This window comes from Physella acuta, unplaced genomic scaffold (assembly GCF_028476545.2).
Source record: "Physella acuta isolate Inbredline_101_S28 unplaced genomic scaffold, ASM2847654v3 ptg000622l, whole genome shotgun sequence".
In the NCBI taxonomy this organism is placed as follows: Eukaryota; Metazoa; Mollusca; class Gastropoda; family Physidae; genus Physella; species Physella acuta.
Genome location: NW_026732141.1, coordinates 1 through 12,927, shown reverse-complemented (window position 1 = coordinate 12,927; position 12,927 = coordinate 1). Strand labels below are relative to the sequence as shown.

Here is a 12,927-nt window from a genome sequence, read left to right as displayed (position 1 = left end):
ACAAACTGAAGCAACAGTTTCAAGTCAGTGAGATCTAATTAATTTCAGGTACAACAAACAGCTGCTGTAGTCATTACTTAGGCAATCTATGCAAAATGGTTCTCTCACACATACGAACCAGTAAGTTTAAGTGATCTGTTAACTAGGTTAACTATATGAAGAAAAAATAAAGCCTAAAATATTTAACCCTTAATCCACTGCTTCATGTCAGAAATTTGATATACAAAGATAACAATAACATAGTTTAATAATGCATGGATTTGATGTGTATGTATGTATGTATATGTATATATATATATATATATATATATATATATATATATATATATATATATATATATATATATATATATACTTATTGTACCCATATACATAACATATTTAGAAGAAAGAAAATAAATATATCATTTACAGCTAGGAGTAATAAATACTGAGATTTTCAATCTCCGATATCTGCATCCCTATCACCTAACAAAAATAGAAGATGGAAGGCAGCAGCCAGGAGAGCTGTCCCAAGAAGATCTCCCAGGGCGGTCAGGTAAGGTATAGCAACATTATCAGGGTCAGAACCTAAGACCCATATCACTGGAACTAACCAAGTGGCAATGTAGATCAGCAGGACCACCTGAAAACATAGTGGACATTTTTTAAAGTCAAAACAACAGACAACAAATTGGACATTTTTAAAGTAAAAACAATAAGAGAACAATATAGATAACAAAATGGACATTTCAACAATATAGATAATAAAATGAACATTTCTCGAAACCTACCAACATTCAAGATGAATGAACAAACGTACCAACAAAAAGCTTAATTTTTGTCAGCTATAACTGTAATATGCCTGTTGGTTACTTATTAGGTTTAAACAATAGTATCAATGTTCAATACAATATCCTTGACAGAACCCTTTATTTCAAGAATATACAGAATATATTTGCCAATAATTTAGAATCTAGAATATTATTTTTTTTATCAGAGAACTAGCAGCCAAATCATTTTTTAAATCTGGTTTAAGGTGTATAATCTATGTACATGGCCAAAGTAAGATCACTTAACCTGAGACAGAATAGGTCCCAACCACTAGGTTACCTTATATGAAACATGAAGAAAATTTAAAAAAGAAGTAATAAACCTACCTGCATAAGGGCAGCTGTCAAATAAAAACACTGAAATAAAAGGGAACTTGAGGTGTGGCCAGCACGCAAGTAGAAAATTGTGAGGCTAAAAATTAAGTGTCCAGGGACGACCAGCAATGTGAGAACCCTGGCAGCTCTTGAATGGACAGCTGAAAGCAAAAGTGAATGGGTTATTTCATGGGAAATGGACAGCTGAAAGCAAAAGTGTATGGGTTATTTCATGGGAAATGGACAGCTGAAACCAAAAGTGGTATGGGTTATTTCATTGGAAATGGACAACTGATACCAAAAGTGTATGGGTTATTGCATTTGAAATGGACAGCATGTTTAAGAGCTCATATTTATTCAGTGGCTGTTCAGATCAGTCAATATTAGACTGACCAGTGTGTGTTACAAGCAGTTAATATTGGACAGTCTACTGGGATATAATCTTTCCATTATAATTCTCTAAGTATTTAACATCTGATACTTTATATACATTAAAACACCTACCTGAACCAAAATATACCATAAATATGTTAAAATACCTACCTGCACCAAAATATACTTTAAATATGTTAAGACACCTACCTGAACCAAAATATACCATAAATATGTTAAAATACCTACCTGAACCAAAATATACTTTAAATATGTTAAAATACCTACCTGAACCAAAATATACTTTGAATATGTTAAGACACCTACCTGAACCAAAATATACTTTAAATATGTTAAGACACCTACCTGAACCAAAATATACTTTAAATATGTTAAGACACCTACCTGAACCAAAATATACTTTGAATATGTTAAGACACCCGCGTAGTTTGGAATCTTTCAGCCTTTCGCCTGGCCTTCCTGTCTGGTGGAGAGATGTACTTATCCTGCTGGCATGGACTGCGGCCAAATTGCCCCCAACACCTGAAATCATTCTAAAGATATACTCAGTCTGCCGCACCAATATATAAAATCATTCAACATACAGGAACTTTGAGTAAACAAAAAAAAATCAAACTCAATAAGAGTATAAAAAAAATGTAAGTAAATTATTTTGGTCTAAATGTTTCAAATTCAGCAGATTGTAAATAGTGGTGATATAAAAACAGCTGCACAACTGGTATTGTAAATAGCGGTGGTATAAAAACAGCTGCACAACTGGTATTTGATTTGATGCTTACCATTGATGACAGGTTGGAAGACAGCTATGCCATCATACGCCGCTACTGTGTGGTCTAATATCAAACCACCTATACTGAAATATGGGAAATACAGGACAGTTATTTTAGTTTTATCATCTAGGTACAAGCTTAATTTAGCAGAACACACAACGTTCATAGATAAACCAGTTTACAAGTTTGGATACAAACATTGGTAGCCTGTTCATACATCAACAAATGTCTTTTCTGTTAAGGTGTTTGTGTGTCAGACTAGTTATAAAACATCAGACAGTCTAAGCGAAACATTTTATAATTAGAAAACAAAATATGTATTTTAAAAGAAAGGTGAATAATGAAGAGATTAGATAAGAAATAAAATGACAGCTACCTTGATATCAACATAGCAGGCACTAAGAAGTGATTACATCAGGAATAAAATGACAGCTACCTTGATATCAACATAGCAGGTACTAAGAAGTGATGACATCAGAAATAAAACAACAGGTACCTTGATATCAACATAGCAGATAAGACTGGGGTCCACCCTGAGTAGATGACATCATCGGTGTACTTGTTTTTGACAGAGATGACCACCCACAGGGGCAGCAACAACAGGAAGAAGGCAATGATACAAGGAGCCAACCACACCTGTTTACCTGCGGATTCAAGGGGAAGGTACTCATGAATGGGTTTTTTAATGCAACAAAACTACAAATGGACTGTGAATTTCTGGTGAGTAAATAAACAAAACAGCTGAGACTAACATCCGCTACCTGGTGTTATTTTTTAAATTATTTCACAAATGTCACTAAGTTATTCTAGCTGACCTACTTTTGGTAATCTAGCCAACCTAGTTGAGTTATTCTAGTTGACCTACTTTTATTATTGTATAGAGCCTACAAGTTAAGTTCCTCTAGTTACCCTATGTTCTTCTAGCTGATCTACCTATGTTCTTCTAGCTGATCTACCTATGTTCTTCTAGCTGATCTACCTATGTTCTTCTAGCTGATCTACCTATGTTCTTCTAGCTGATCTACCTATGTTCTTCTAGCTGATCTACCTATGTTCTTCTAACTGATCTACCTATGTTCTTCTAGCTGATCTACCTATGTTCTTCTAGCTGACCTACCTATGTTATTCTAATTTAGCTACTTTTATTATTGTATAGAACCTACATGTTCCTCTAGCTGACCTACCTATGTTCCTCTAGCTGACCTACCTATTGCTGCAAACAAAAGATTCCCCACCCAGGAGAGTATCCCTAGAGTCACCAGATCCCCCAGACTGGCAGCAATGGGCGTGGCAACATTGTCAGGGTTGATTTTAAAAAATCTGGATATCAGAACAACTATCACCATGATGGAACCTGTGGAGAACAACAACATTGGCTGTACTGTCTGACTGTACAGATTGTACTACCAGACTCTACAGACCTTTAAATACCTGTTTTGTTGGAAGACTTAATGGTTAATACATTTACAAAATATTTTAAATAAAAACAACTTCTTTCATTAGAAATGTTTTTATTACCTAAAGCAAAACTAGCCACAGCCGCTGTAAACATGCTACTTACCTAAAGCAAAACTAGCCACAGCCGCTGTAAACATATTACTTACCTAAAGCAAAACTAGCCACAGCCGCTGTAAACATATTACTTACCTAAAGCAAAACTAGCCACAGCCACTGTAAACATATTACCTACCTAAAGCAAAACTAGCCACAGCCGCTGTAAACATGCTACTGGCGCACAAGAGGAAGGCATGCTGGATGTTGAATTCACCCTTGGGGATCCACCCAAGTACCATGGCTGTCAAAGATGACAAGAACCCTACAACAATAGCCTGCGCCTGTGGACAAGAGAAAAATACAACAATAACCTGGGGACAAGAGTAAAATACAACAATAGCCTGCGCCTGTGGACAAGAGAAAAATACAACAATAGCCTGAGAAAATAAAAGATATTTTTAAAATAAAAATAATTCATCCTGTGTTTTAAATGTATTCAATGTTTCTATTCTATGTTTACCTGGACAAGACAAAGGTTCCCTCCAACCATCTTGAGCAGTTCCTTCTTGGTGTCCATGTTCCCCAGGTTAGCCTGTGTTGACAGTCGTGATGCCAAAGTCATCTCCAGGTTCCCTTTCAGCCCCAGTAAAGCTGGCACCAAAATGAAGATCTCCTTAACATCAGTAAACACTGGCCAGTGCTGCAGCAAGGCAAATATTAGGGGAGATTACTAAAAGTTAGTAGTGTTTGGGGAGATTACTAGAAGAGGTAGTGTTTGGGGAGATTACTAGAAGTTATTGTTTGGGGAGATAACTAGAAGCAGTAGTGTTTGGGGAGATTACTAGAAGAGGTAGTGTTTGGGGAGATTACTAGAAGAGGTAGTGTTTGGGGAGATAACTAGAAGCAGTAGTGTTTGGGGAGATTACTAGAAGTAGTAGTTTTTGGGGAGTTTACTAGAAGGTAGTGTTTGGGGAGATTAATAGAAGGTAGTGTTTGGGGAGATTACTAGAAGTAGTAGTGTTTGGGGAGATTACTAGAAGTTATTGTTAGGGGAGATTTCTAGAAGTAAGTAGCAAGAGACCTGTGGACTTAAGGATAAGTGCAGGACTTTGAATCCCTCACCTGGACAATGTCCAAGACCATGCCAGCTCCCACCATTCCAAAACCCGCTATGATGAAGGGCAAGGTCACTTGTGATATAATACTAAGAGATGACTCATCGCCTGGTAGAGACTGCAGCAGTGTGTTGATGTTGACACCATTTGTCTGTTGAAGAGACAACAGCACTGGGGCACACACAAATACGCTCACACACAGCCTCTCCTCTGTCTGCTGGGGGGGGGGGGGATAAGACTGTTTACTGGTGGGGGGGGGGGGAATATGACTGTCTGCTGGTGGGGGTATGACTGTCTGCTGGGGAGGGGGGGGGAATATGACTGCTGGTGGGGGGAATATGACTGTCTGCTGGTGGGGGGAATATGACTGTCTGCTGGGGAGGGGGGGAATATGACTGTCTGCTGGTGGGGGGAATATGACTGCTGGTGGGGGAATATGACTGTCTGCTGGTGGGGGGAATATGACTGTCTGCTGGGTAGGGAGGGGGGGGGGAATATGACTGTCTGCTGGGGAGGGGGAATATGACTGTCTGCTGGGGAGGGGGGGGAATATGACTGTCTGCTGGGGAGGGGGGGAATATGACTGTCTGCTGGGGAGGGGGGAGATATGACTGTCTGCTGGGGAGGGGGGGGGAATATGACTGTCTGCTGGGGAGGGGGGGAATATGACTGTCTGCTGGGGAGGGGGGGAATATGACTGCTGGTGGGGGAATATGACTGTCTGCTGGTGGGGGGAATATGACTGTCTGCTGGGGAGGGGGGGGATATGACTGTCTGCTGGGGGGGGGGGGAATATGACTGTCTGCTGGGGAGGGGGGGGGAATATGACTGTCTGCTGGGGAGGGGGGAATATGACTGTCTGCTGGGGGGTGGGGGGATATTACTGTCTGCTGGGGGGGGGGGAATATGACTGCTGGGGAGAGGGGATATGAACTGTCTCACTGCATCTGAAGGGGGGGGGGGGGAATATGACTATTTAGGGGGATTTGACTGCTGAAGTGATATAACTCTTCACTCAGAAAATACATGATGAACTAGTTTTCCAAACTATCCACCAATTTAACATTGTTAGGGTTTAAACTAAAACCAAAGTTCTTGAAGAGAAAGAACCCCAGCAGAAGCAGAGGAAAGGCTGCAGATCTCCTACAAGAAGACAAACACAGGTCACCTGGGAGGACTTGGCCTTGCTGCCATTGTTAGACCTCAACCCCGAAGAACTTTTGGAACTGCCCAGACTTCTGGAGTCAGACCTAACATTTGACCTGGATCTCACGGAAGATGAACGTGATCTGGATGATCCCGCAGAATGTGACCTAGAACCTAGCCTTGATCCTCTAGAAGTCATCCTGTCCCCTCAAGAATCAGAACTACAGCAGCATTGGAGGTTCTTCAACTAGGTGTACTTGATTCAACAGACTGGACTGCAGGAATCACCAGCACTGAGGCCCAGACATTCCAGCTGACCCCAGTCTCTAAAGTTCTGCTACACTTTCATCAACTGAGAACCCTGACAATGCTCTTTAAGAAATTTTGCTACTTGGCTACTGTTAAAAAAACAAACAACCTAAACTAGAAAGAACCCATAACTTGTTGATGTGGCAATCCACCCATCCTGCACCAGTGCTAAACTGTTCAACATCTCAAATCTTTAAATAAGTCCTTGGTGCGCAAAACAATATGGATCTCTAATAGTTCATATTTCTTTGAACCAAAATTGTTTTTTAAAGCCTGATTTGAAGGATATGGTGTGTTGGACTAGTTTTTGTTCTGCCAAGTTGAACAATATACTAATGTAGTGAGTAATGTCATTGTAACATAGAGAACTATTAAATTAAACTTAATTTTTTAAGCCAGAGAGTTCATGGGTCAGCAGTTTAATCAACTGTACCAATAGTCAGACAACAGAATCATCTGTACCACTAGAATAAAAAAAACTGCCCAGTTGAATCATTGTACAAAAATATCCACTCACCTCATCCACTACAACAATGGGAATACTGTCGTCGTTAACTTCATCATGAGAGGCATTTCTGCCCAGCAGACTTTGGCAGGCGTCCTCCCCTCCACTGGACTCCCCTTCCAGCTCCTCAGGCCTGTCTATATTTGTTGTCTTTGTCTGTGATATATTACCATTTGTCTGGTTTAAGTTGACATTCATGTTGCTATTAGCAGAGCTAGTGGCGGCCATGGTCTTTACCGAGTTGGTGGCGCCCATGGTCTTTAATTCTAGCAGTTCCGGTCTGCTGACAAGGCCTGATTGCAGCCTGTCATCCTCGGGGTACGGGGTCACTCTAGGCACCATGCTGGATTTCTTCCTGCGTCCAGTACGTAGCCTAGGACCATCTAAGCTGGAATCGTCCATGTTCCTTTGTCACCATTTGTAATGTTAGCTGCCAAACATAGAGAGAATTTATATCTTGTAGATTTTCTACTGGATTTTAGTGCTAGAAGAGGGCCTAAATCTAAAGGCCTATTAGATCTAGATTCTAGGGTGTTGGTAAATTGTGACACATATCTGCAGAATTACAGTTAAATAGTGGCTTTATTAGCGAGACATTTGTTTCATGCTTTTACTGGTTTGTTTTTTCACCAGATGTGCGAGAAGAAAGTTATAAACTAAACAAGTAGATAGATCTATATCTTGAGTGTTGTACGTTGTTCTTTTAAAAAAAATTTCTAGACATAGTTTATGTTATTTTAAATATTAAAAAATCTTAACATTATTGCTAATATCAAGGGGTCGGCATGGTCGAGTCGGTAAAGCTCATTGTTGCTAAACTGAAACAGTCTCAAGGTCGAACCTTCAGGCAGATGAGGCTCTTTAGCTGTGGACAGCCACTCTTCTACTTCTAGGAGAGACAATTCCAAAATCAAACAACTGCTACATTGTAGTTTGTTCTTGGTTGGACAAAGGCTATGGGAGCAAATCCAAAAAGAAAAGCAGGCTGAAATCGGAGTAAATGGCCTCAATGGCGCATAACCAGTTGACACGTTTACTTAATTGTGCTGGACGGGATCCCTTCCAATACTAAACGAAGAAGAAACAGGTACAACTCATACCTTATCATTATGTTAAAAAATGATCTTTAAAGAACATAAAAAGCAGTCGCTAATTAAAAAATGTATGATCTAAACTGCAAGACCAATATTTTAGTTATATGTTAGGTAGGTTATTATTCAGAATATGCCACCTTTCAAATTTAGTTTTACTATTGGATTTAAAAAACTATCATTATGCTGTAATATTTTAGCATTTCTGATGACAAAATATTTAATTCTGATTGTAGACAACATGTTTTTGTAAAAACGAATATTAGGCCTACATACTAAAGAAATTATTGTTCTGTTTTGATAGTTTTTACAATTAAATTTGAATTAAATGTGTAGACATATAGGCCTAGCCTTACTAATATACTTTATTATACTATGATATAGGCTACATTTCTAAATTAAGAGAGTGATAATTTCCCCTAGTTCGCTTGTCTTAATTAATATTCCAGGAATCATTGTCAAATTTTTTTTACCAGGATTTCAAAACACATTTTGTTGCGTTAATTGATAATAGGTATAAATTTGAATTTAAAAATAATTCTTTTCTAGATCTAGAATCTAATTTTTAGAATATTAGATTATTATTAGGCCTAGATCATCTAGATCTAGATTCTTAAAGGAAAATTAAAAAAATAATTTTAAAACTATTAGTTAGGCCTAGGCCCTATTAAAATAATAAAAAATAAAATCTCAATCTAGAATCTAGATAAAAATCTAGCCAGGTTCTACCAAAAAAAATATAGAGGAGTCTACCTAGATCTTACTGATCTAGTTATATTTATTATTTAAGGCCTAGGCCTATTATTATTACTAATTATTAGGCCTAGGCCTACTACTAACTAAATTACTAGAGTTAGTAACTAACTACTAGATCTAACTACTAACTTACTAACTACTAACTAGATCTAGATCTAATCTAGATCTAGATTAGGGTAAAATCACGATATAGCGTCGGTTATTATTCCGGAACTGTACAGCAGTAAAAAACAGTAAAACTATGGCGTAGTCTGTCGAGCCGTTCCGGAAACCACCGGAAATACTGTAAACCATCATTTATTTGCCGCCATATTATTTTTAATACATAATGTTGTAAAATGTGCGTGGATTGATTTTAGTTGCATTTTAAATACTGTTTTGCTAATTATTTTGTATTTCTAATTATTTTAAGTGTATGTGCTAATTATTGCTGCTACTAAACATTATTCTAGTTATTCTTACTACTTTTAACTTTAATAAATCTAATCGTCTTATTTACTAACAGAACTAGAGTCTAGAGCTGGTTGTCGCAAATCTTCTGCAGATTTTTTGTTTCTTAAAAAAAAAAACATTAATTAGGCTACTACACTCGACTTTATTAATAATATTTAGATTTACTAATTGTTGCTAATTTTTTGTCAGTTAAACATTAAATTAAGTTAAAACATTAATTTAATGCACTTGACTTTATTTTTCTTTCAACGGTCAAATAAACTATGGTTTACAGTAACGAATGTTACCGAAACTCAACGAACATTACCCAATAATTTCCGACGCTATATCGTGATTTTACCTAGACTAGATTAGATCTAGATCTAGGCCTAAATCATGATTTATTAATTACATGTCATTTAGGCAGGCTAAATGTAATTAATTTATATTTTATATCTTTATTATCTAAGAATCGTAATATTTTTTGTTACCTAGATCTAGTTTACAAATTAAATGTGTTAAAAATAAATTTTGCTTTTGAAAGCTGTAACGTTAATCACAACAAGCAGTATTTGAATTATCAGCTGATTGTTCCATGTGCCAACGTAGCACTGTCCGAACCAGAGAAAAAAACCCAGTTGTAAACATTAACCTAAGCCGGATATAGGAGATAAGAAATGTTATCTTTCACAGGGGAGGCTATTCTAATAATGTGTAAACAAACAATTTCTGTTTTCTTTCCCTTTAATTAAATACATTCCAAAATACAATAATTTATTGTATCAAATCTGGGTCTGGCTTCTGGGATGTGAACATTTTGAAATAAACAATTTAATGGTATAGGCCTAATAAAGACGGATTTATGACTATCATGATAGAAATAAATTGTAAGCATGTGAGCATTTAAATTGAGATTGTTAAAAGGTTTGCAGTAGTTTCGGAAAAGGGGGCGCGGACGATGTAGGGCTGGGGATTTTCAGCATAAGTGCCTTTTTTTGGGAATTCATTCAAATAAATATTTAAAACAGACTGTAAATGGAATAAGACTCGTTTCAAGAAGTGACACACTTCCTAAAGCCATGTTCACCAATAGACCCGCACAACGTTTGATCAATTGCCACATTCTTTATCATATCGTCGTCTATTTTAGCATCGTAATACAAGATATTTTAGAATTTAACCCTGGCTTTCCGTTATTTTAAAAACAATCTTATTATTGATCCTTCAAAATTCCTTTATGTTTTTACTTTCTCGTATATACGAAGTATAGAGAAAGTCTTGTAATCGTGCAAAAAAAAAAAATCGAGATTTTTGCAAATCTCGACGTTTTGCATCTCACTGATACGGAAAAACATAATTTTGCAATCTTGTCCGTATGTCTGTGTGTCTGTGTGTGTGTCTGTGTGTGTGTGTGTCCGTGTGTAAACACGATAACTTGAGTACCGTTACAGCTAGGTTGATGAAATTTCATATATAAGTATTTTATCAAAATCGTAGATCCGTATCAACTTTTGAGCGATTTCTGACAACCGGAAGTGGTACTTTTTCTACTTTGAATTTTTCAAAAGCCTATAACTTGAGTACTATTTCAGATAGATAAATTAAATTTCACATGTAAGTAAAAGATCTAATTCTCTACCTTCTGTTAAATTTTGAGTAATTTCCGTTGACCGGAAGTAGTAATTTACGCTACTTCCGATTTCTCAAAAAACTAATGTAAATTTTTAAAGTAATAATAATATTGCGCACTATTATGCGCTTTTTTATTTCGCGTTCACTTGGTGTGCAATTAATTTGTCTACGAGATTTTATTCTATTTTTAAAACTTTAAGTATTTAAAATGGATTAAAAATCATGTCTATAGCCCGAGTTCCCATCCCCTGTTATTTTATATAAGAATATTCGAGAAAGTTTAGGGGAGATCACTCCCGGTTTATTTTTTTAGGTTTCTAAACATTTGCCTGACTGGTACCTGGTAAATTACCCGCGTATGATGTGCTTACCAAGACTACGTTTACCTCTCTTTCGTATTTCCATTTTTTTAGCGGGCAGTCGACAAGTGAATAATAATTTTTAATAATCGAAATATTTTCATGGTTGTTTCCCTTTGACCATAGTTTATGTGACTTGCAGCACATACCTCGCGGATTTGAAATATTCGCTATTTTACTGTAGTAAGATAGTAAGGGGCACTTACTATCAAGTTTTGAAGTTGCACCAATTTGTAAACAATCAAGTTTAACTAGCTCATTCGCCAGGAGCCACCGTTTATTTTACACCAACCATCATTAAGCAACAAAATATCACCAGTGTCTAGAAAATAACACGTTCAGAAAACACAAGACATCAGAAACCACACGCTACCCCATCATACATCACACCATCTGACCCCATCATACTTCATAACATCCAACACCATCACAATCACAATATATGACCCCATCACAACATTCTCACCACCTGAACCCATCACACCATTCACAACATCTGACCCATTAGACTTCACACCATCTGACCCCATCACACCATCTGACCCCATCACACCATCTGACCCCATTAGACTTCACACCATCTGACCCCATCACACCATCTGACCCCATCACACCATCTGACCCCATCACACCATCTGACCCCAACACACCATCTGACCCCATCACACCATTCACACCATCTGACCCCATCACACCATCTGACCCCATCACACCATCTGACCCCGTCACACCATCTGACCCCATCATAACATCTGACCCCATTAGACTTCACACCATCTGACTCCGTCACATCATCTGAATTCATCACATCATCTGACCCCAACACACCATCTGACCCCAACACACCATCTGACCCCAACACACCATCTGACCCCATCACAACATCTGACCCCAACACACCATCTGACCCCATCACAACATCTGACCCCAACACACCATCTGACCCCATCACAACATCTGACCCCAACACACCATCTGACCCCATCACAACATCTGACCCCATCATACCATCTGACCCCAACACACTTCATACCATCCAACACCATCACACACTTTTGACACCATCTGACCCCAACACACCATTCACACCACCCGACCCCCATTCACCTCTACATCTGACCCCCAGCAGAACATTTATAACGGCTCCCACACACCCCCAAACTATAACCTACTTATTTATGATTACCATTTAACTTATAAATAGTTGTTATTTCAAGTCTGTACCAAGCAACCTATTCACTTGTCCAAACAGCCTATAGCGGCAGGAAACGATATATCGAGAGTATAGCAGGGACCCATTCATTACTCTTCTATTACCGCCAGCCAAACACCCCGAGTTGTCGTCCTTGGCAATAGTCTGTTTGTTTTGTTGCTAAGTAAAGCTAACGTTGCTCTTTAGGCGGCCATTTTGCATTATTGATGTCAAACGTCTTTTTGCCAATTCAAAAAGCTAGAACAAATAAGTTTAATGAAACAAAGTTAATATACAATTTTAACATTTGGCCAGCCTAAAATTTGATTGCAGATCTGAAATGTCATATTTTTTCGTCAACAGTGAACATTCAGTTCAAAATGTATATTAAGTAACAGTACTACCAATAGACTTTTATTTACTTCTACATTAAATATCTAGAACTTTCTTTCTTTCTTTCTTTCATTCATTCTTTCATTCATTCTTTCTTTCTTTCTTTCTTTCTTTCTTTCTTTCTTTCTTTCTTTCTTTCTTTCTTTCTTTCTTTCTTTCATTCTTTCATTCTTTTTCTTTCTTTCTTTCTTTCTTTCTTTCTTTCTTTTTTCT

At 37.6% G+C, this 12,927-nt stretch overlaps 1 protein-coding gene across 2 annotated transcripts; it reads right to left on the bottom strand.

The window, feature by feature from the left end:
• Positions 1–355: 355 nt before the first annotated feature.
• LOC131948069 (solute carrier family 41 member 1) lies at positions 356–9,778 on the bottom strand. Of its 2 annotated transcripts, XM_059309557.1 has the most exons (11): positions 9,630–9,778; positions 6,872–7,289; positions 4,907–5,050; positions 4,305–4,484; positions 3,981–4,125; positions 3,498–3,644; positions 2,787–2,934; positions 2,300–2,373; positions 1,905–2,042; positions 1,140–1,288; positions 356–625 (listed from the first exon to the last, which is right to left on the bottom strand). In XM_059309557.1, the coding sequence occupies exons 2-11, from the start codon at positions 7,259–7,261 to the stop codon at positions 440–442; spliced, it is 1,701 nt and encodes a 566-aa protein (XP_059165540.1). In that variant the 5' UTR covers positions 7,262–7,289; positions 9,630–9,778; the 3' UTR covers positions 356–439. The 2 variants fall into 2 exon arrangements, with proteins under 2 accessions (XP_059165540.1, XP_059165541.1); XM_059309558.1 differs by lacking the exons at positions 6,872–7,289; positions 9,630–9,778 and adding an exon at positions 6,068–6,720 and having other exon boundaries at positions 4,907–5,017.
• Between the last annotated feature and the right edge of the window lie 3,149 nt (positions 9,779–12,927).